Below are 26,481 nucleotides of genomic sequence, written 5' to 3' on the forward strand. Positions count from 1 at the left end.
ATGTATTTTGGGGGGAAATATAAAAAGGGAGATAATTTAGCAAAAATACCTATCAGGATCATCTGTCCTTTAGAAATGCATTAGTACTTTTATATGAAATAAGGTATCTTAAGTTAAAAACTGATATGTTCAAAATTAGCCGTAACTAAAAGGTTAATCAGAGCGAAAACATCTTAGAGAAATAAGGGGCATAACTTTGCAAAATATAACAAGGATTGTCTGCCCTTTGATATTGCATCATATGATTAAAGTGAACAAGTAAACCACGTTTTAAGTAAATTCGGCAGTTTCTGAGAAAATAAATGAAATTACTTAAACCAAATTCTGAGAGCGACAATACCATAATACCTTTAATCTGTTGTCAATCAGGGTTACAAATGAAAATGGGAAACAAAAGAAAAATACTTATCTATTGAGAATTTAATATCAATTATCCTTTCTAGCCTAAAGATTACATTATATAGCAGCTCAAAACCTCGATATTAAGGTTCATAAAAGAAAACAAGAAAAACAAAGATGGCAATTACAATAAAAATAACTATGAGAATGTTAAAAAGTAATATAATACTACTTTAATCATGATTTTAAAATGAATTTACATCTTGCGACATTTAACGGTAGTGTTGCGACATTTAACGGTAAGGGAAATTCGTGCGACATTTAGCGTTAACATTGCGACATTTAACGGCAAATGATTTTGCGACATTTAGCGGCAATGGTGCGACATTTAGCGGTAAGTGCGACATATCATGTATACATGTAGTTTTATCCAGAAAATCTTACGGCAAATTTTAACATCAGACGACAATTATGCAATCTGTCATTGGCAGGAAATGTATACAAAGTAATATAGAAGCGCAATTCGTTACACTCGCGCCTCTCTAAACATGTTTTCAAAGAGAAATTCTTTTTCATCGTTGAAGTATCAGTATTATTCAGTATTATTTGTCGGAATATCAAAAACTGAACTTTTACAATTTTGAGATATATTAAATTATCTACCACTTGTATTTAACGACTCTTGTGGCAGTCATTTGGTATTCTTATTACCAGCTCCTTGTGCCTTAAAAAAACTATAATTAATGACTTTATTTAAAAAAAAAGTTTCTAAATTTAAACAATCATTCAATGCCTATTTAACATGCAAAGTTTTCTCGAAAAAGTAAATTTCAGACACACGGTTTATTTGGATGTTTCTCAATTGAAAAGTTGTCATTTACATGTTTGAATGTTGAATCCTGCTTAAGCCGGTGCTAGCGAGCGTGCTTGCACTATTCACTACTGTACATGAACAGGTTCAATTAGACCGAGCCTGCAACGTTTTATAATTGTGCTGCTTTTGGGCCTTCTTTACGGATTTTGTGTTTCTCTAGTTCAATATGAAGTTTGTGGATTTATCATCTGAATAAGTCAATTACATTAACGCAGGTAAATGAAACTCATTCCCATTGGTTACATGGGGTAAACAAGTGAAACGCTGCAAAAAACACTATAAACAAAAGTGGGTGGCCATTTTATATCAGAGACATTTGTATAACAAAATGATGTCAAATACATGTATAAATAGATTTGTTAACACTTTTATGTCCACAAACACAATTTGAAAAATCATTAACATCACTTTGATATTGCCTCAAGTCATTTAACAAGAGTATCATATTAAATTAAATATCACCAAGACAAATAAAATGTTCTACCGGCTCAGTTTTAGGTTTGGAAGGCGATTCGTACTGGAGTAAATCTCCTTCAAATTCCCTAAGCACTTGCGAAAGCTGTGTCCTTAAACTATTTTGAGTACCAAATCTTGAATCAACAGAAGAATAATCCGGATATGGCTCAGATTCTGGACAAGCGCTTGCAGAATCGTCCGGCTGAATCAGATCTTGAAGTATTTCCGCTTCCGTAGTTTTGGCGGGAACGAGCGGTATTCTTCTGTCGTTCCAGGTGCGTTCCTCTCCTGAACCTCCTATGGCACTATCTGAACTTTGAGAACGAACTTCTGAACGTTTTTTATTTTTAACTAGGTCATTTAATCTGACTTCTAAGGCAAAATTTTGTATCGGTGTGTCAGATGATTTACGATCGTTCTTCTGACCGGAATTTTCCGGTCTGTTCCGAAGGTCACAACGATCACAGTTCGTTTTGTGACACTGATGTACAGGAAAACGGGATGGAAAATTTTCAAAAGATTTCGGAATCAATTTCCAGTTTCCGGGGAACTCTGTTTTACGAACACTAACACTTCGTCTTGTTAAACTATCTCTTTTAAAGTAAAATGTTGGGCATTCACTACTAGAAGGATCGGTGGTAGCACAGGACTTTAGTTTATTTACGTTTTCTGACGACTCGCAGTGAGATCGTAACCAATGTTGAACTTTAACGACTCCCTCTTCGTCTGACGTTGTCATCTCGTCGACAGGCTCGCTGGAACATTGTTGATACACTGGGTAATACACGTCTTGGTTCTCGTTTATATAGACATCCTATGGTTATAAAAGACAATAATTTCAACATGTAATTTACGCTTATTTTTAAGTAACTCGTTTTTAATTTGTTTTTGTCACTTGAAAACTGTGAAAGAATAAACACATTACTTGATATTTAAACTGCAACAGTATGTAACAAAATGAATGATCAACATTTCAATTCAAGACAGGGTACATTTTTTGAACGGATATGAAATCCTTAGATTAGCTTACTGTTTACAAAAAAGCGTTTACAAGCGTTTGAAAATATTTTTATAAAACGTTGATTAATAGAGATTATTAAGTCGATGTACTAAAGTAAATGCATTGCAATTCATTTGCAATACAGCAATGCTATTGGATAAAAAATATTCATAAAATAACATTTTGAGATAACATGAACACAGATGAAAGATATATAAATATTTTCAAAGCATAATTAATTTAATTTCAAAGCTCACCTTCCATTCGAAATAATCTGTAGCATGTTTTAAGTGATCACTCGTGACGGCGGTGTGCAGGGGCAGGTATGATTGGCAGCCAATACCTTTAAACATAAAGCCTAGTATAACAATTTTATCATTCGTCTAAACATGTGAAATGTTTTAAAATTACCAGTTAATCAAGATTATTATAAAAAGTCAATATATTTTATTTAAAATCAACATGGAAGTAAAAATACTATGATGATACATTTAGAAACATTTGTCTACATTTACATCTAAATTGGTCCAAACAATTAACAATCGATTTCCAATTATGACTGGATGGTTTGTTGTAGAAACTGGATTTATTGAATGATGTTTTACTTTAGTTACGGTAATATCTTTAATAAGTTATTTCAAAATTATTATTATTTTTGTCAAGCTAATTTTGACTTGAATGTAATAATACACTAATACACATTTTAAATATCTCGTCTCAAAATTCTTATGATTTTTATCTGAATGTAATACACTAATACATATTTTAAATAGCTCATATGATCTGTATGAACTTAATCATGCTGTAAGATTCTTTTTAATTTAAATGAAATTTATATTCTACTGTACTGGAATATATGTTCATACTTTTCTTATCCGATTTTGTCTTCACACATTGAGTACATTCAGTGTCGATGTCACATTGGGTTGAAGCATGTTGCTGTAGCGGTGTACGTTTCTGTAATTCTTCATACCGGCTTCGTAACTCTGTGCTCACCTATATGTGTAACAATTTTAGGCTTGTGAAGTCATCAACAAAAATATTTGAAAAAGAAAAACAAGTATCAACATTTAAATCAGTGGTCTCAGTATGAGTTTTGTCTCGCATCTCGAGATTTTCATTGGTAAATGTACATTTTGTAGCGATTTCTGATCAAAAAAATACCCGAGATCTAAGTTTGAGCATAAACAATTTCTCTATAGCCATAGACCTGTATTACATACTGCACTATTATTTCTTTTATATTTAATATACAGACTATACACTAGAATAGAACGGAATAGAATAGAATAGAACATAGTTTATTCACAAATCTTGGGTCATTATCACAAAATTAAACAATACTCATAATGAGATCAACAGTGATCAAATGAGATCAACAGTAAGTTAGGATACTAAAATAACCAAGGCTTAATTGGTATAAGTTAAACACAAATAGCACAGAGAAGTGAGGCAAATAAATACAAATAAATCTAAATAAGATCTCAACTATTTTAAGACTTAACATATTAACAATAGGTTGGCACATTATAAACACGGTATCCACAAAAGAAAGTGAGATGGCATTTGAACAAGGAGAAATAAGTTTCTAAAAACATAATCACGAGTTATAATCATAAACAATTAAAAGAATTAATGTCAACTTACAGCACTGAGTTGATATTCAAGGTATGCTTTATCAGCTGATAGTTTCTACAAAATCAAATAAGTACAAGAAAGTTAATATTCAATTCATTGACTATATATGGTTTAATTAACAACAATTTACTGACTTAAAGGGACATTTAAAACGAATTATTAAAGGTCAAACATAAAAATTGTAACGTTTGAATAATGGTTTGAGCGCATGTAAGATACCTAAAGAAAGATTCGCTAAATGTAAAATAATTTGTCATGAAAGTAGCAAAATGTAAACAAAGTGGTATTTTGACTTCCATACAAAATACTAAATCACTATAACTGTACTTATTGCCAAAAAAAAAAAGGTTCTTCAGGTAACTGGCCAATGAGTAAAATTGTAGAGATCAAAGTATACAAAAATAAGAAGCTATTGAAAAAAATCATTTCTGGGGCAAAATGGGCCTTTAAAAATGTATCCTTCATAATTATGTCATAGACTTGTCTGTCTCAAGGATCATGCAAATATTTTTTTCCGATTTATGCAAAATTTAAATGAAAAATCTATAAACAATAATTCTTATAAGTAAAAATTAAAAATCAATTATATAAATAAAGTGAATTAAGCTATGCTTAGGCACTGAATAAAGAACTTATAAAGATGTCTAAATAATGCGTTGACACACCTAACACCGTTATTAGCGTGGAAGAAAATGATGAAAGTAGTAAAATCAATAACACTAAGTACAAAGTTTTGCACTATGTCACATTTGGAATATATCTCTTAAGTCTTAATGTGTTTTTGTTAAAGAGACTCCACTGACGTTTTTTTTTCTTTTTGACATGACAGGACTGGAAATATTTTTTTCGAGTTTAATGTTCCATTAAATGTAGATCTAGAACAATACCTTGTTTACAAAATTTCAGATCATTCGCTGACTCCGTTTTTCCAAAATAATTATTCTGACTGTGTAAAATGAACCAAAGTTGAAAAGCGTTGCAACGCTTGTCCCTCAAATCGGGCAAGAATAGCACACAAAACGAATTTATATTTATTTCGGACTATATGTCTAATTCATCTTTTACATGTCTTTATAATTTAAGTGCCAAAACTGATCAATGTTAGTAACTCAAATTTAATGTTTTGAGTCTTTGGACCTCAGTGAAGTTCCTTTAAGCTTGATATTTTGAAAGTATATTTACTCGTCAGAGACAATGCTGCTTTTAAATGTCTATGACAAACGATTGTCCTTATGTTATCGCCGCTCTAATCCTTGACAATGTAAATGATTTTAACTATGACAAGGGTTTTAAAGTATAGGTAATAGAAATATAAGAGTATACAAATAGTTAAAAACAAAAAAACTTTGTTTACCTTTACTTGCGTTTGTAACTCTTCAATCTGAAAAAAAAACATAAATATAAATATATTATCCAATATAGAATTGCTTACAACATAGATTTATTACGAACATCAAACTATTTTATCTAAAAGAACAATTACAGGAAGTGATTATATTGTTAATGCCTGGATTATATCTAATTACCTGGAAGACATACGAAATAATGAAAGCTATGTCACAAAATTGGTGAATCAAAGTAAGTTGAAAGCTTCCATTTAATGAAACTATTAAATCTTTCCTTTTCATTTTTACTGCTGACTATTATCAGATTATATAACTTCCAACAAGTACGAGTAAACTTAAGCATCAATTACAAATGGAAAATAAACGCATAAAATACCATTTTCTGATTGCCTGGATCCAGTGTTCTATGAGCGATGGTTCCTCGCTCAGACAAAATGGTGTCTACATTTACATATTTTCGCTGCCATTCACTCAACTCACGACGAAGGTCGTCAAATTCTAAACCTGTTCCTGTCGCTTTCTAGAAAAAACAACACTAATTTTATACTTGTGAGTGCGTCTTTCGTATATGTTAAATCTAAATAATCATTGTTGTCATTAACTACATTACTACGACCTTCGCATCATCATCATTATCACCATCATCATTTGAATCAACATCAAAATCATCATCACAACCATCATCATGATTTCAATCATCATCAGTATCATGAGCAAAAGCACAATCAATAACCATCACTTTCATCATCGTTATAAGCATTGCCATCATAACTATCATCATGATTGTCAAAACCATCATCATCCTCATCATCACAATCATATTCAAAACTTTTACATAACTATGATCATTATCGCCGAATCATAATTTTCATCATCATTATCATCAATTATCATCACTATCATCTGGAATAGTTACGAGTATATACTAGTATTTAAGTATGAAAATTAGCATGTGTACTTAATATCTAACAAAAAGTAGGAATACGCCCGATATATCCTTAAATTTATTTGGATACAAATATACTATTTCATTAACTATAAGATTTTGAATTCAAGAAAATGTGCTGAACTATGTGTTATCTTGTTAAACTAACCTGTAACATATAGTCTATATCCAGTCCCGCGGTCTCGAGCTCGTGCTGTAGAAATACCCGGATGTTTGTATTTGATGATGCATCTAGTAATGTGTTCATGAATTTCATAGTCGATACCTACAAATACAAGTAAACTTTAATACAAGTAAACTTCCATACAAGTTAACTTTCATACAAGTAAATACAAGTAAACTTTATATTATACAGTCAAAGTCAGTTTTCTGAGATTTTTATTTACAAATAACATTTTACAAGGTGAAACATTACCTACATGTATATCAAGATTTAATGTGTCATCAAGTTATAAGTTATAGAGAAGTGTATATGGGAAGAGATTTGAGTAGCCAATATATCGATATATCAATAATCTCTCTGCTGTAGTCTTAGTAAGGTAATTATGAATTATGTTTTGCTATTATTTTCATTTGCAAAATTTTCATTCAAAGAATGGCTTATTCAAAAGGATGAGTTATCATTGATTATTCCTAAGAATTTATTATTCCAAAGGATAAGTTATCCCAAATAATGGTTTATCCAATATGGCCTTCTATGTATCAATTTCAAAAGGTTCTTCCTGATAATTTTTTAAATGATTTTTTACGAAGAATATCAAGAAATTAAAGGATTTTATGAACGTAAATTATAATTATGCAAATAACTTTGCCGTTTGTCTTGTCGATTGTGGTAATGTGAGAGTTTTACATTATCACTTACAAAAGAATGTTTCCAAGATACCGTAAGTAAGTAACATTAATATAACGGTGTTCAACCTATGCAAAAAGTAAAAGTACGAACCTTAAATAGTGTGTTGTGTCGGCTGTCCATATTCATCATGTTTACAAGAGATTTGAATCTGACTGGTTCACCAATTTTAAGTTGTAAGTATGTGAAACAGTCCAGTATCCTCGAAAACCCTTCTTCCGTAGATAGACATATTGTTAGGATCTGTAAACAAAAAAGTTATTTTGTTGTCATGGTAATGAATTTTACGATTTAATCAAGAGATCATGTTTAAATAATGATGCAGTGTCACACAAATAAAAATATAAAGAAAATGCATAAGGTCAGATTATGTTATATAACCTCTTAAAAATGATAATCAAGGTCAGAAGACTTACTTCTATGGCGGTACCACGTGACTTTGTGAACGTGCTAATCACGGCCATTGAGACTGTCTCTAAACCATAGTTGATATCAAACAATGCCTTCAGAGAACTCTGTAATGAAAGATAAGAAGCAAATAAATGACAACAATTAATTCAAGCATAATGATTTCCTTGTAGTTATCCTCGGGCTATTTTTGTTGTGAAGTCACATCTTTTACGCTTTTATAGAATCCAAAAATAGCCACGTCCATTAATATAGTGTGAAATTCTGAGATGTTTTAAGAAAAGTATTGATTTTCTCAAGTATTTAATAATTCATTTGCGTCCAGACTCATTTGAGGGAAGAAATTGTTGTCTGGGTATTGAAATTACATATATAAGCTAGTTTGTATGACATTTAATTACCGTTGAATCACGCACGATTATATTCATATATATATCAAAATAAATCATTTCAGACTGTATTCTGTAATTAAAAATTTCAGACTGTATTCTTTAATGAAATTAAGTTAAACAATCTTCACATCTATGCGAACTAGTAAGTCTGTGACTGCTACTCATTACGGTTAAACCGGAAGTACCAAATATCATTACACTCACTTCCGCTTGTTTCATTGAAAAAGGAAAACAATGCGTATTTCTGATTGTAGCTACATATAATGTCTCATTCGTGGATATTCTTACCTTGAGACGTAGAGAATACTTGATACATAATAGACAGTCGTGTTCGTCCGTCTGAAAGCAAAAATTGTGAGAAAAAAAAACACTGTACGAGTAATTCATTATGAAAATGTATACCACTTTCATCATATTTTAGCAAGTCATGGTATTCTAAATGAATTAAACTTTACGATTTGGTATTATCTTACTTTTAGAACGTGACCATGTATAAATCATTAATATTTCATATTCTGCACTTTTTATATTCATTATAAACGTCCTGTTGTTAGTAATTAAAAATATGTTTTATCATTTCATGCAACAAGGCAAACCATTGAACAAGACAACACATTCACTTATATGACAAGTGGATTGCATTGAAATCATTTACATCCTCGGGTGATTTAATGTTATTATCAATCTGATACCATTATCGTTAGTTCACCCCTTAAAACTGTCGCATTCACAACATTTGTATAAAAGATCGTGGGAAAATCTACACGCCCCAACAAATTGATATGTTTATTATATCATACTAGATGAAAAAGTGTGTCAATCTGAAAAAAAATCTCTTCATTTTAATATTATTTTATTCAAACATGGATTGAAAGCTTGTTGAAATTTCAAAATATTGAAATTAATGTTTACCAGTGTTTTCTTGTAGTGCTTGAGTTGTGCCAGGTTCGTCGAGCCGGACTGTTGGCTGCCTGTGTTCTGGATGGACTTTAGTAACTTGATCAAGAGACCTAAACCATTATTACTGGGCTTTGTAAACTCCTCTACGAAACTTAAAAAAAAGGAAAACAACATTACTTTTGCTAATAGAGAAAACAATATGAAATTTTGTCATAGAGAAACAATATTAATATTACTTATAGGAAAAACTACATGAATTTTACTTTTTGTAAAAAAACATGAATTTTACTCATGGTAAAAACAACATGAATTTTACTCATAGAGAAAACAACATGAATTATACTCATTTTAAAAACAACATAAATTTTACTCATTGTAAAAACAACATGAATTTTACTCATTGTAAAAACAACATGTATTTTACTCATTGTAGAAAAACATGAATTTTACTCATGGTAAAAACAACACAAATTTTACTCGTAGGAAAACAACATGAATTTTACTCACAAAGCAACAACACAAACAACATGAACTTTACATATATATAGAAAAGTCTTAATGAATAATAAGTAAAACATTTTATTTATCCTTTTTGACCGTGTATAATGACGAAGTGTTGATTTAATAGTGTCATGTTTCCTGATATAACAGTAATCTAGCATGTTAAAGGCAGTAACAAGTACTTTATTGGAAAATACAAGGATTCCTGCAAAATAAATTATTTGACAGACAAAATTACCTTTCATACGACATTTTCAGGTCTAACTTCAGTTTCCGTAACAAATACGAGATTGGATTTATACCATCTTTCTTAATGACATTGCTATCACGTGATGCGGCATTGTGACCATTAACAAACTGGTTCAGGTATCCCGTGTAGTGCGTAACTGCATATATTGGTGCACGTGTTCTCTGCAAATTGAATGTTTCAAAGTTAACTTATTAATCATTGTTGATAAATTAAGCATCATTTCAAATAATTACAATTACCAAATATAGTGAATGTAAAACCATATAGAAGGGTTGATTATTTATTTATTTTAATTTTTTTTTTTTTTTTTTTTTTCGTTTAAACTTCGGTTTACTGTGGTTAAATGCAGGATTTTTTCCTTTAAAGCTATAAATATAGCATAATATCTACCACTATATAATAAAATAAATATCTGCCCCTGGTGATCCATACATTTAAGTTTAAAAATAAAAGGCCAATGCACTTTGTTAAATAGTGCAGAAATAGAAAAGCGATTGATTTACTTATAAGATATTACAGTAACATGCATAATTTGTATCGGCATTTAAATTCAATTATACCATTTAAAGCAACCCATTCACAAAACATAAATATGCTATGATAGTAATATAATAAATTTATTATAATTTATCATAATATTCTATATATATAGGCTCACGTTATTTAGTGTTCGTATCTAACGATTCTAGCCATTGCAGGAAGAAAAACAAACTTCCTCTTTCTTCCAATTGAGAAATGTGAGGTTGAAAAGCACATTATTCTTTAAAAGGTAAAGGGAAAACTATAGAAAAGGCAACTAAAAACATTTGAGCCGCGTCACGACAAAACCAACATAATGGGTTTGCGACCAGCATGGATCAAGATCAGCCTGCGCATCCGTGCAGTCTGATCAGGATCCGTGCTGTTCGCTTACAGACCCTATAACAAGTAGAGAAACTGATAGCGAACAGCATGGATCCTCGGCTCAAATGTTTTTAGTTGTCTATTCTATGCAAACCCATTATGTTGGTTTTGTCGTAACGCGGCTCAAATGTTTTTAGTTGTCTATTCTATAGTTAAAAGTGTGCGTATCTAACGATTCTAACCATTGCAGGAAGAAAAACAAACTTCCTCTTTCATCCAATTGAGAAATGTGAGGTTGAAAAGCACATTATTCTTTAAAAGGTAAAGGGAAAACTATAGAAAAGACAACTAAAAACATTTGAGCCGCGTCACGACAAAACCAACATAATGGGTTTGCGACCAGCATGGATCCAGATCAGCCTGCGCATCCGTGCAGTCGGATCAGGATCCGTGCTGTTCGCTTACAGACCCTATAACAAGTAGAGAAACTGATAGCGAACAGCATGGATCATCGGCTCAAATGTTTTTAGTTGTCTATTCTATGCAAACCCATTATGCTGGTTTTGTCGTGACGCGGCTCAAATGTTTTTAGTTGTCTATTCTATAGAATAAAACCAACATAATGGGTTTGCGACCAGCATGGATCCAGATCAGCCTGCGCATCCGTGCAGTCTGATCAGGATCCGTGCTATTCGCTTACAGACCCTATAACAAGTAGAGAAACTGATAGCGAACAGCATGGATCCTCGGCTCAAATGTTTTTAGTTGTCTATTCTATGCAAACCCATTATGTTGGTTTTGTCGTGACGCGGCTCAAATATTTTTAGTTGTCTATTCTATAGTTAAAAGAGTGCGTATCTAACGATTCTAACCATTGCAGGAAGAAAAACAAACTTCCTCTTTCATCCAATTGAGAAATGTGAGGTTGAAAAGCACATTATTCTTTAAAAGGTAAAGGGAAAACTATAGAAAAGACAACTAAAAACATTTGAGCCGCGTCACGACAAAACCAACATAATGGGTTTGCGACCAGCATGGATCCAGATCAACCTGATCAGGATCCGTGCTGTTCGCTTACAGACCCTATAACAAGTAGAGAAACTGATAGCGAACAGCATGGATCCTGATCAGACTGCGCGAATGCGCAGGTTGATCTGGATCCATGCTGGTCGCAAACCCATTATGTTGGTTTTGTCGTGACGCGGCTCATTTATTATACATGTAAATGCATTAAAAAATATGCTATTCTACATTGCTGTGTACACAGTAAATGTTCTTAAAGGCCAATCAAGTCTAGAAAAATGCTACCATTTATTTTTTCATCAGCGTTTTTTATTGTTGGTGTCTTGTTGCAGTTTACAGAAAGTTAGTCATTTGCCACATATACTTGGGCCATCTTTTACTTTCTTTGTGTTTCTGCAGTTAATACAGTAGGGAAAAATTATCTTGTATGGACGTAAAAATATCACTTTGTACACATTTCTCTACCTTTATCACAAATTATTTCAAATTCAAGATTATTTTTTACGGTTATAAACTTTTCACATGTTCTAAACATATATTTAAACATTAAAGAACTCATGTTTGCCTTTATTACAGCAGGAAATATTAATTCATTTCTGAGACATTATGGGCCTTTAAACATGTATTGGACAAGGCGCTAGCTATGAAGTGTTTAAAGCCTAGTGGTTAACGTTTTTTCTTTGACCCCAAAAAAGTGAGTTCGAGGATTAAATAACTACATTTTGTATTAAACAATAATTTTGCGTTACTTTATACTAATAATAGAATGTTTTTATATATTATAAATCACTACTTTCCTCTAAATTCAGTAAAAACACAAAATTATATGGGTAGTCTTTCCGTAAGGTCAAAAAAGACCAAAAAAGTATATATAGTAAACAGAAAATTCAAGTTTTTTTCTATAAATACGGGAATTATTTTCATTCCACACAATATAAATAAATCTCATTATGCTCATATTTTTATAGTCAAGTTCAGCTGAATTGACTTTATATTTCAAAAGATTGACTGTCAAAATGGTGTTTGACGAACAGTTAATATTGGAAAATGCTTAGGATAAAATTATAAATTTGCCTAAAATTTAAAAAGACTGTCCCACTCTTTTTATAAACTAAACGTTATAGGTAAATTCTAATGGATATTTACAGAAATTTGAATCTGCGCGTTATTTATTGTTTATGCGAACTTAATTATTAAATTTAAAGAATTATTGACAAAATGAAAACTTATTTTGATGTTCACCCGTTCACTCACTATATACTCATGGATGGGCATAATGTCACTTTAAAGAAAAATCTTGAATATCCTCTATACATTAAAATTATTTTTTTTTTTCAATTGTTTTTGTAAAATCGTTGGTTAGTTTTACTATTTTACTATTTAACTTGTGATATACCTCAAACAACTCAATGTATCGAGTTAAATTTATACGAAACTCCGAGAATGCCGCTTAAGTATACTTAACAAATATAGAATATTTTTACTGACATAAACTTGGCTATTGGTCCAATGTAGAAATTTATGTCGACAGCGCCAGCTGTACATGGATCAGTACTAACTAAAATAATAGACTTTTTTCGTAGTTTATAGTCAGATTTGGAAATTAAATGTTCCATGCTTGGCCGATTGGAACTAATTAATTGCCAGCAATTAAAGAAAGTGTCGATCAAATAACTGATGAGCCGTGCTTTGTTGTATAGCCTGTGTATAAAATTTGAAATTCCAAACCCATAAATTATATATGAGCAACTTAAAGGAGGCATGCTTCCAGTTTTATGTCATATATTACGCAATTTTCTAAAAGAAACTTTCAATCGATATTTAATTATCAAATTTATAAATACAATGTAAAAGCAAAGTCAATATTGTTAAAATAATAACTATTATATGTCTATTCAGATTTAAATATTTTTCATTGTCAAACGGTTTTAAAATATTACCCTACATTAAACAAGCGTTTGACAAATACAAATATAATTTAAAATCGGTTGCTATGAGAAAATACCGTTAGAGAAAATCGTTTATCAAAAGCGAAAACTACTACCATTATGTACAAATTTTACTTTTTTGAAGAAAAGAAATAATTATTATACATGCATGTACATATATACTAGATGTATTTATTTACGGTGCATACACCGTGTCTTTCCATATATGGTAATTCCTCGTGTTCTTAATGGTAATAGTTTTGGCGGTAATTATGCACGATTTTACGTGTAAGTTGATAAAATATAGGCATTCGAGGCTTTACGTTCACGCCGTCAATTTGTGAAATTTCTTAAAATATAATTTTCTATATTTTTTTATATTATATTTGTTAATTCTACCTGCGATTGATTTAAAGATAGTATTTCTTAGAAATCGAATTTCATTAGGTTTGTTTGTTTGGGTCGGAGAGCAGAGCACGAACGTTTTAGAAGAACACTTGCAGTTTTTCTTCAAGTATTGATCAACGGAGTTGTTTCCTTTGTTTCTTTTAAATCTTTTGACAAATAAACGGCATGCTCCCTATCCTTGTTATATGCTATATTTTTCTTTAAAGAAGCTTGAATGCAGGTGTGTGTTGGAGGATAATATTTGAGCCGTGTCACGACAAAACCAACGTAATGGGTTTGCGACCAGCATGGATCCAGACCAGCCTGCGCATCCGCGCAGTCTGATCAGGATCCATGCTGTTCGCTATCAGCTTCTCTAATTGTAATAGGGTTTGTAAGCGAACAGCATGGATCCTGATCAGACTGCGCGGATGCGCAGGCTGGTCTGGATCCATGCTGGTCGCAAACGCACTATGTTGGTTTTGTTGTGACACGGCTCAAAGCATTTATGCTCGTTTGAGAGCATCGAATAAGAGCATAACGGCAATATGTGTTGAAAACGAATGCGTTGTTTAATTTTATATATTTAGCAAACTTTGATCTATCCTACCTTGATTTACGTATCTTGCTTAACTTAAAAACACTTTGTGTAATTTTAAAACGTGCTTCCTTATACGATGTATTTCTTATACAAATTTGAATAGAAGCTTTCATCTTTTTAAGTTCTTAATTTTATATGTTACCATTCAATTAACATTAAACAACTATTGAGCAAATAACGATATTGATCTTTATCTGTATTGAGACTTTAAAGAAATATTATTCTTATACAGCATTACTACAGAATGAAATTAAATCTCTGTATTTATATATAGATTTCAAGCTGTCGTGGTTCAATTAAAAAATAATCAGGTAAATTTAGCTACTTACTACGTCTTATGATCGATGCCATATTTATACAGTAATTTAAGAAACATTACTTGACACTGATCACCGTATAGAATATAGTAGATTGGGTTTATTGTGGTGGCTGATTTGTGCCACGTGGTAGTTTCGCTCCTCGGAGCGCCAAACCAAAATACGAACTTCAAAATGACCACATTTTAGTCGAAATTACGACACATTTTGACTACAATCGCTTTATTTGCCTGGCACTTCCGGGAAGCGAAAGCACGAAGTAATTACTTTGTCGTATTTTCGACTGGTGTCACACGGCCCAAATTACGACATGGCACAAATCAGCCTCCATAGTTTTAGTATAAAACACTCAGATCTCTGCATTATAATTATGATAATGAAATCGGGAAACAGTTTAAATTTGAGATTTGAATTGTTTTGGTTCACATTTGCCATCTTGATAAAACGTGAAAACTTTATATATCTAAAAATTAAAGTTGGTTAATGTATTTATAAGTACTTCCTGATTATCTATACCGAGCAAATTCACCAAAAGTAATCAATGGTTTGATTTTGAGACGTTTTTCGGAAGTATTCCTCATTTATAAAAAGGGAAAGAAAGAAAATTCAAACTTGTACATAGAATATTCTTCCATTTTGCATGATAAGAGAATCATATCATGGTGCAAAACATGTTGAAATCCTAATCTGAAATGAGATTTTCTCTGAGTCATCCCCAGGTGGGGGACCTCCCCCAACCCTTTTAAAAGTAAAGTTCAGTTATGTTAACTGAATGAAGCAGAGCAAAATATATTTTAGACTGAATTGTTTTAAACTTTGCATAATTACTGAAAATGAAATAGCAAACTGGAATACACAACGGTATCAGTGTGCTTGACTTGAGTTCTCTGCTCCTGAAAGTGACTAACACGGGTACATAATTTACGCTTAGCTCAATTCTTTATCAATTTGTTTCAATTATGTCTCTCTTTAATAGTGCAAAGTTTAAAAATCTCTGCCTATTTCAAATTTTTCATCTTTACCTTTCTTAAAAAAATGCACTACTCGAGTTATGCATCCATGCCAACTTAATACAATTTCAACATGTACTTGCAGGCAATATACGAACTGTATTAAAAGGTGGACAGCTTAAAAAGTCATAATTGAGCCGTGTCACGACAAAAAGAGCATAGTGGATTTGCGACCAGCCTGCGCATCCGCGCAGTCTGATCAGGATCCATGCTGTTCGCTATCAGTTTCTCTACTTGTAAAAGGGTTGGTAAGCGAACAGCGTGGATCTTGATCAGACTGCGTGGACGCGCAGGCTGGTCTGGTCTGGATCCATGCTAGTCGCAAACTCATTATGTTTACATACATAAAATAAAAAATATCCTCTTACCTCATTAAAGATGATTTGCCACTTCTCCTCCACAGAAAGTACACGAGGTGCACCATTTTGTTCGTCCATCAGACTCGAACACACGTCCTGAAATTACAAAATAATCCAATTTTCATTACCTGTGTATGTCCTGTCTATGTTCTTCTACTAATTGTGTCGATTATCATATAACATAAAGTTAAAATATAAAGAAACCATCTATTTAGTTAAAATAAGTGGAATGCAGTTATGTTAGAAACGTGCGTAACCCATGGAAAAACATAAAAGAAAGTCACACTTTAATCCCATATAACTTTACGTTATCACAACTTACCTCGTAACTTCCGTGCATGCTCATTTCAGAAGAAAAATTCATTATTTAAATCCAGATGAAATCCTATATTATATGAATGACATTAGTAATATACAGGCATAAACAATTGACAGTTTTATGACGATTTATTTACAATATTGTTCACAGTTATTTTTGTTTATTTGCAACGTCACGACTCCGGTGGCAGTTTACTTTATTTATAATACATAAATGGCATTCCATTATGTTTGATTTATCAATATTAATTGGTTATTGATCCCTCATTATTTTGGCACTATTCGAAATTAAAACGAACAATAAAATATTTCATTACATTGTCACATTTGTTATAACCTAGCCTATACCATATTAAATGACCAATAGCTGTTCCACTGTTTAACAATTGACTTTTAAGACTTCAGTCAATATTAGTTAAAGTTTCCCGTCACGTTAATTTGTTTATTATCATAAAGAAAATTAAAACCAAACACTTCTTTTAGTAAATGCCAGAACCGGTTAAAGTTTACTGAACAAACAAGGATACCGGAATAAAGTTATCTAAAATTTCAAATTAACTCTTAAGAAGTTATGAAATCGTCCCTTTCGGATCATAAAGTCATATTTTATGTGTTTAGAAATGAAAATAGTCGGTCAATATTTGCCGCTGTATTGTCCAAATATTTGGACTGAAACTGTGTTAAATAGACGACACAAGGTAGCCTCATCAAGGTAGATGGCTACAACTGTACAAATTTATCTTACACATAATCTAATATTGAAGGATGGTGCTCCGGAATGTACTGTATGTTTGTCAAAAGTATAAGAAAATAATGTCTGAATTTCTACAACAGTTGTTCAGTGCAATCATGAAAGAAATCAATCTAATTAAAAATTGTGTATTTTCTTCAAGATCGAAAAAATACTTTAAAAATACCAGCGAGTGAGCAGTATTCTTAAATGCAACTTAATCCGCACTTCTGTAAATGTATCTCAGATAATTGGTGGTACTGTAGGAAAACCTTACTTCTTTCTGGTCTTCTGCCATCGCAGTAAATTAAATTAAAAACACGGCGTACGTTTAAAAGTAAATCTCAATTTTGCAATTGAATTTTTTATTTAAAAAGATATATATATCTGGTGCAATATTTGCTATTTAATGGACTGTAACAATAGCTATATCCTTAAACTAAGTGTTTAAGATCCTCAAGTCTTATTAATATTCAAACACAGAAACAAATGAGTATAATACCGAGTGACTGCCTTCCGATGGAATAAAGAAACGACTGTACATAATCTTCCTTCGACAACTCATCGAGACAAAATATATATCTAATACTCTAATCAAATCCTTCACTTTTTATAATCCAAACTCAAAATTTAATTTACAAATTTTCACATACTCTTCGCAATCCGGCATATTATAAACTGCTTTACAAAATGTTATTGTATCGCGTGTTTTTCTGTTTTGAATATATTAATTGTCGAGTTAATAATGATTTAGTGTTATTTCTTTACATTTGATATGAAATAGTTTTGCATTTATATAGGTAAACAATATACGCACATCCATTTATGAATAAACATTTAATAAAAACCAGGTAAATATCATCTAGCGTGTAATTTGTACCCGTTTTATTGACACAAAATACGAAAATCAGTTTAAAACCGTACCTATACCAGCAAAACATCACGTCAATTGATTGACAGTCGATTATAAAATTTGCAAAATAACTGAGATTTTCAAATCTTTGAGATCAAGGAGATATAACAAAATTTGAAAAAGGAAAAGAGAAAACAGGGTGAGACTGTATTGTTTGTGCTTTATTTACTTTGTACGGTAACACACCTTTTATGTAATTATATAAATTAACGAGAAATTAAGATAAACAGTACAATACTGATTGAGAACGAGATATTCAAACGTGAAGTCATAATAATTATTTTAAGTACCCGACTAACAATGATTTAAATATTTTGTATATGACGTAAACGACCATGAAACAAATATGCAATTTTGGAAAGTAATTACGGTCTTAAACCCCACACACTTTATTATGAATCGATGGACCGGTGGACACATTTACATAAAAAAAAAACATACCGTACGCAATACAAGAAGTCTCGGCCAACAGATTCACCGGTCCAGAGGGACAGCTCTTTTAAAATTCCAAGATCCGTGTCCAGTTTTAAACTCTTTACGTGCCCATATAACTCTAACTATTAAATATGATTTTTTTTACAACAAAACATATACCAGTACAACATTTATGGTAAAAGAAAAAGTCTTCTATGGAACAATAAAATGTTTTTTTCTCATCGATCAAAGCCTCTGCAAAGCAGCAAGCCAAGAATATTTACCACGAAACACGAGTCTTTATTAACTTTCACTCCGTTTTATATTTGTTATACATGGTTGATGGCGTTTTAATTAGTGTTGGTTCGATTTTACCAGTGTTCAATACAAGAAGGTGCAATTTGATTCCTGTTGGCGGTACAATACATTGATACAGGATTAATATAATTAACGATTATCTATGAGCTGTTAAATCAGATATATCAGAATCAGTTAAAGTGCAAGATCTTAAAGGTTATTGACACCTTATATAATGATCTTAATGAAGACAAAAATACATGTATAACGTTTGCACAATAAAGATAAAAATGTAACGTTTTCATAATAAAGACAAAAATATAACGTTTTCACAATAAAGACAAAAATATAACGTTTTCATAAATCTCTGAAAATAATTAAGAACACAAACTTAAGGAAGGAAATTGCCTTGAAGAATACTTTCATGTGCACATTTTTCAGGACATAAGTTCAAATGTTTTATTTGTATATCGTACAAGGAACACCGTATGCGTTTCCTTATGTTTAAAAAAAATGATAAAAATGTGTTATATCCCTTATGTTATAAATTTGAAAATCATACCTCAGAAATTGAGAAAATCTGAAATATCCTGTTTTAGAGCATATATCCTTAATAGTATAGAAGTGTATCCAAATATGCGCTTATACTACTGTGGTTATCGCACCTAAACTGTTACAATAATAGGTCTATATAGATTAATACAGCGCTCCCAATCAGGCGATTGACTATCTGTGGTCATCCTAGTTGATCCCCCACTGACTTTCAATCGAATCCCCTCTATTACAACTATAATTGACCAGTTCACGTCCCAATATCGTCAAAACTAATTGCAAATATTAATGAATATATATCTGAAAACCCCGGGATTACATTATCAAAGAGCCCGATGGTATTTATAGTTCGTTATTAACAGTTCCCGCTCGGAAATGAAAACTGATCTAGAATCAAAAGCTTTAATGGAAGAACAAGGTGCCTTTCATCTTTAGTGTTAAATGAATTAGGTTATTTCTACTTTTATAGTTGACTTGTTTAAATATTGAAAAATCGAAAACTCTTTATAGTTTTATTGGGAGTCTACATTTGCAGTACCTGACCAAATACGTGTATATGGATTAATAAAAGGTCGACACGCTCTTAAAATAAACATTTTTTAAGAGTGGCGGCGTAGCTAATTGGTTAACGCGACGAACTAGTTAAATAAGGATTTCTGGCAGCGAGGGTTCAAATCCCATCAGGGACAAGCCGTTGTTTCCATGAGCATGAAAATTTACACTCGTTGGTTCCAGGAACGGATTCGAGAGTGTTTCAGCAAGCTTATTGCATCAAACACAATCGAACTAAAATCAATAAATTTAAACTAAATAGACAATTTTTCTTGTTCTTGGGAAATCATTTTTCCTGATAACATTTATTTACATAAATAAGACATTGTGTTTAATGGGGATAGAAACTACCATCCCCGCCGTAACTATGGCAATATCTGGTACACATATATTAAAATGATGTATAAAAAAGCTATATAATAATCTTTGATTTTTGGCATTAATTTTGAAGTCATTTTTTAAATTTCATTTCTCCATCAGAAGATGTGTTCCACCGGAAAGTATCAGATAACGCATTTAATTTTGTAAGCGTTCACTACAATTCGGGATCTAGACTTGTTTCGATTAGTATCGTTGACTACAGTCCATATGAAAAGTACATAGAACCATTTTTTCAGCAAGCAATGGTACATTTCTCGGGAAACAGAAAACATTTTAAATTTCTCTAGGCGGTTGAATTATTACTAAACACACGACATAGAGTAACTACTTGCATGTTGCAAATGACAAAAGGTAAGTTGATATATTGATAATTTTATAAGAACCTGATTACTTGTCCAAATAATAGAGTTTACAAGAGGCAATTATTCTATTAATAAAACAACTGCTTCTGGAGTGCGTTAAATGAGGAATTTCGAAAAGGCGAATTGAATTTTTGAGAGGGCCATCAAAGGCCTATCTCAAATATTCATTTTGGCATCAGGCACAAGTGTACATTGTTTTTTAAAGACCAGACCAAAGTGTTTATAGTGGTCTCGTCCATTCAACAGATGTTCATACCTACTTAAGTTTAATACTTCGTTTTGTAAACAAAACAGCAATCAGGTTAATGGTACAAATTGAATCTATTTTAAAACTACTAAAATATCACAAATGTTTTAATAAAATATTTACCTTTTGTATCACATCATCAATATCTCGTATAATGAGCGTCATAGTTCAGTATGTAACTATCATTTAACATACAATATCTTTTATAAAAACTGTTTTCACTTTTACTTATTCATTTAAAAGGTCATATGTTAGGTTAACGTAGTTTATTTCACACCGGAAAAGCAGTTCAAACATTAAATCCTACAGGTCTCTAAAAGCACGGTTGTATGTCAAACAGTACAGTAAACAAACTCATCAGCCCCCCTGTATGTCGCCGAAATATCTTCATCCCCAAAACACTGACCATGACACTTTCACAAACTTTAACACCCGTTCCTGATAACGGGTACGCGGTGAAAGCCAAATGGCGCACTGAAAGCCGCACCGCGGTCAGAACAATGAAGTCAACAATTAAATCATTACAACCCACATTATAGTAAGAGAAAGAAAAAACACAGCTTGAATAAAGACAGCTTGCATTACTATAGTCTTTGTTTTAATTTATGACTGTCATTGATATATAAGTTTTAAATTTCACATTTGTGTAACAGATATCTGATTATCATTGTCATCTAAACTGTCTACTAAATCATCACCTTCAGTGGCGACCGTCAATCAGAAGTAACAAAATGTTTTTGTCTTATATCAAACACGTTATTGTTTAACTTGTTAGCGGCAACTCTTTTATTTTATATTCTATGTTAAAACGTGTCATCTCAGATAATACTCTTATCTTGTCATATAAGTAAAAAAAAGGTGGTGGATATTTTGATCCGCTTTCGAAGAGGCACTTGATCAAATAAAGATCAAGATGAGTAATATAACGCCATGGTAAGACACCGAAATATAATAAATAATATACGAGTCATTACTTTATATAGATAATAGAAATGAAAATACTTATTGCCAAAATCATAAGCTTTGGTCTACAAAATTTATGTTTTATTGTTACCTAGTAGTTAGTTTTAACATATTTTATTTCTCAGAAAAAATGCTACAATATATATAAAGCATTACAAATATTCTTTTAAAACATTGTTAGAATGGAAGACAAGGCCTTATAAAATCCTTCCCTTATTAGTTGCGTATTATATTTAAATGACCCTCCATAACAAGATTAAAATACATAAGTTATAATAATATGCATTCCATTTGTTTTCCATTACTGATTCACGCATTGTTATTAAATTACTACATGAATTCACTAACAATTCTACGCTCAAGAAAAGAATAGTTCGCTTTGTGGTCCGGTGAATTCTCATATACAGGTAAATCAAGTTTGTGCTGTCAGTCCTTACGGTTTGTTTTATGAAATGTTGATAATTTTAGCTTAAATTTCGTATTTGTTGTCCCAAGTACATTATACACGAAGTCAGTTAAGTATAATAATTATTTTCCGTATGTCGTTTAAGGTTTCACCCCGGTACGGAATTAGACCCAGCCCGTTGTAGTCTAGAAAATAGTTCTTTGAAATTTTGAAGTACGTCATTTCAAGTCATTTTAGTGTGACTGGTTACATTTTAATAAAGTGTATTTATATACTTAAAATTTACACTTTTACAAAAAAAATTATTGTAACAGTGTACATTTAGTGTCATTTCTGATGACTTTAAATGTTGTTTTTGTGTATTCTGCAGGATCTCATTTCTTGTTGAAAGGATTGCAGAAGTCCTACATGCCAGCATACATGACATTTAAAACTTTGATAATATAACAGTAACTTAATAAATCTAGATGGCTAACATAGATATTTTAGGCTTCGATTGACATGTCTAGTTTTGAATAAAGATATAAAATACAGATTTCTGCTGAGTTTAATAGAAGTCTAGAATTAAGCCTTAATGTCACAGATTTACTATAAAGTAAAGAAATTTGACTGGGACGAGTCCTTAAACGGCAGTCGAACAAAAAACTATTATTCATAACGGAAGGGACCAAAAGGTTGCGATTGACAAAATTAAATAGCTTCTCCGTGGTTATTGTTACGAGTACGTCGTTAAGATTTTACAAAAACCTATTTCTACAACGCTTATTTAAATAAATATAAAGTGAAAGGGAAAGGATTTAGTTCGTGATCCTGAATTGATATTACGAAACAATTTACTTAATATCTAACATAACTGACAGTATGGTGGCCAATTAAAGCTGAGAACATGCTGAACTATCGTAAATACTGTAAGATTTTAAGCGATTTGCACTTTCTTTAACGTCCTTAATAGGTCGTTTAAGTGGTCATTGAAATAGAATAATTCTTAATTATATACTTTTCTCAGTGTCGCCTGTAATTGATTTAGTTAAAGCCAGCATGGGTCCACATTACTCGCCTTTCTTTACAAAAAAGTGCGAAATAGAGATACAAAATTGAAATGGCTGGGAACATAAGGGTATCACATATACATCGCGTCATCTGATAAGGATATCAAGTGATCCGCAAACTATTTTTTTTTACTTGTCGCGAAGTAAACCTCACTTTGTACAAAAACTAACGTGTTGGTACAATCTAGATCGTTATCAAGTCATTTTAATGATTTCCTTTTCATGAAGAATTACGGTAATTTGTTTATGTTCTTTTTATGTATAATAAAGAAAGTAAACAAAATGAATTATTTGTTAACAAAGGCTATGCACAGTCATTGTCGACCGATAATGCGATTTTTATTTCTATATTTTTTGAAAATTGATCTCTCACATGTTATGACATTTTAAATTAGTAAAAAATACATAAAAAGGATTGTTATCTTATACGTGATTTTCAGTTTTACTTACAAGTCTATTACAAAATCGTTATTCACTTATCTCATTCATAGAAAAAATATAATATCATATAACTCATGAATAACGCCAATACGAAGCTACAATATTAACAATAAATATCAGGAATGATCAACTGTATGATTAGATATGAAATGATGAGAAATGTAAAGAAAATAAGATCAACTATACTTGAAATTAATGTAAATTTAATAAGAACTCAAATGCAATTACTGTATTTTGAAATGATATATGTTAAACTTGATCTTCATTTACTCTTTGCTGAACATTTGTTATTTTTGTTCTTTTTAACAATTATATGAGAGACCTTGATGGCGCATTTTACCTTAGCTGCACAATGGCCTTTATTATAATTATGTATAGCACTGTGCACTTATAAGCATATTGCTAAAATGTATCTTGTAAATAAATGAAAAATATCTCTAAAAAAAAATAAAACTGACCACTCAAAAAAAACCTTTACTTAACCTCAGATATAGGTTTGTTACAGAAATTTTTATGCAAATGAAATGTAATCACACGTCTTCCTGTGAATTAAGTACATTCCACTCCACACATTACCAACATATTCTGTCATTTTAAAATAAACATGCAAATCTTTACATTGTTTGTGAGTATGTTGGCGTTTTTTTATTTTAAGAACTATTTTTATAGCTTAACAATTAAATAAAATGTAATTTGGTTATGCTGACTCAAAATCTGTATAGCATTAGACTTTGAGTAGAACTAAAACGGCTTGCCGCAAAAATACCACTTAGTTATCATCAGGATCATCAGGATGCAAATACTCTGGTAACTAGAATGGTATCTCCAGAATATTGCATAAGTACACAGAAATATACTGATAAACTATACAATTAAATCTTTTATTCATAGTCACTATCCATCAAAACACTATACCTTAATTCAATATATTAAAAGAATAATCTACCTTTTCATCATTCTCGTCATCATCGCCAAGAGAAACCACATTTACATCATCATTGAGGTCATCAACATCAAAACAATCTTCACTCAACGACCTCGGTCCTTTGCTGCCGTTGTAGTATGACGGAAAAGCCAGTCCTAAATCCATATTGTGTGAACCTTTGGTTTCCATGTCATCAAGACTTGCAGGCATTTCATTTGTTTCACTAACTGATACCTTAAATAATTTACTACTTGCGTGTACAGTCTTAAGATCGTCGAATAAACTTAGTCCATGACCACATTTAATAACACTTTCATACATATATGGACTATCTGATCGTCTATCCACAATAGAACTAAGTTCATCATCATCGCCAAAGAATTCGTGAAATTTAATATTGACGTTATTGATATTTTCTTTGCAGTGGATCTGCTCTGATGATATCTTTTCAGATACTTCTTCAATGCAAACATTCTTTGTTTCAAACATATCTGAAAAGACAACACTTCCAATGTCATCTTCTTCGTCGGCATCCCAGTTGAATATCAAAGGATTATTATTCATTACATCAGAGTAAGGTTTGTCAACCTTAGTGTCTATATCTTCAGGTGTCTTAAATCTATCTTCAACCGATGCATTGATTATAGAATCGGTCAAAGAAAAGCGCACACTGCTCCTTACCGCCTTCGACGTAGAATACATCGGTCCACCTGAATCTTTACGTTTGCAAACATTCTCATGTTGGTTATGAATTGGTGTTACCATGGAATTGATCTTGTCATCATGCAAGTCATCCATTCTGTCATTTCCTTCTTCAGTTTCTATAAGAGGTCTCCCAAGTATTAAGTCAGATACTGTAGTATGGTGCGTTCTTTTCTCCAGTATGTCAGCAAGAATTGTTCGTGTTACGATTGGTTTGCTGGTTTCATCTATACACCCTTTGTGAACTTCATCACTTTTTGTATGGCACATAACTCCAGCATGGTTACCATTTTGTAATAATTTTGCCTCGCAACTGAAATGTGAATTTTGTGTAGTTTGTTCGACGATGTCAATGTTAGTTTGAGCGTCTGATCTCAATTGTTGTGGCTTTGCGTTTGGTGTATTAGCTTTAATGCAATTTCCATTATTTGTTGGATTCAGTCCCATCCTACATGCTTGTATATCAGCTAATGTTATCATTGGTGTCTTTTGTCCAGTAGTAACACAATACTCATTAAACTTGGTACATCTCTCTCTGACATCTTCATTAATTACTGCGTCCGTTTCGGATCTTACGCCGTTAACACTGACATCTGGTCCTTGGGAATATTTTGGTATATCTTCTAGCGGTTCTTTGATTTTATTGTTATAGCTATTTTTATCTAGTTGTCTGTAACTAGTTCTCCTGGATGTCGGCACTGATGTGCTATCTATAATCCTTCGCTTCGTCTTTCGGCATTCATCCATGTTTTAGTAAGTCTGCGGTTGCTTATGTCTAAATCAACGCTTTCTTATTTTTGTTACAGATAAACTATAGTTCACTTTTATATGCGTGCAATACAAATGATGAAGTTTTTATCC

At 31.7% G+C, this 26,481-nt stretch overlaps 1 protein-coding gene across 1 annotated transcript; it reads right to left on the reverse strand.

The window, feature by feature from the left end:
• Window positions 1-1,294: 1,294 nt before the first annotated feature.
• Window positions 1,295-26,481, reverse strand: LOC132723600 (uncharacterized). The gene is made up of 14 exons (XM_060708360.1): window positions 24,940-26,481; window positions 16,378-16,464; window positions 9,889-10,061; window positions 9,162-9,300; window positions 8,538-8,588; window positions 7,866-7,964; window positions 7,543-7,692; window positions 6,748-6,864; window positions 6,030-6,173; window positions 5,662-5,688; window positions 4,317-4,361; window positions 3,536-3,665; window positions 2,927-3,012; window positions 1,295-2,483 (listed from the first exon to the last, which is right to left on the reverse strand). The coding sequence occupies exons 1-14, from the start codon at window positions 26,365-26,367 to the stop codon at window positions 1,665-1,667; spliced, it is 3,495 nt and encodes a 1,164-aa protein (XP_060564343.1). The 5' UTR covers window positions 26,368-26,481; the 3' UTR covers window positions 1,295-1,664.

This window comes from Ruditapes philippinarum, unplaced genomic scaffold, assembly GCF_026571515.1.
Source record: "Ruditapes philippinarum isolate M1 unplaced genomic scaffold, ASM2657151v2 ctg9571_1_1_1_1, whole genome shotgun sequence".
Taxonomy (NCBI): Eukaryota; Metazoa; Mollusca; class Bivalvia; order Venerida; family Veneridae; genus Ruditapes; species Ruditapes philippinarum.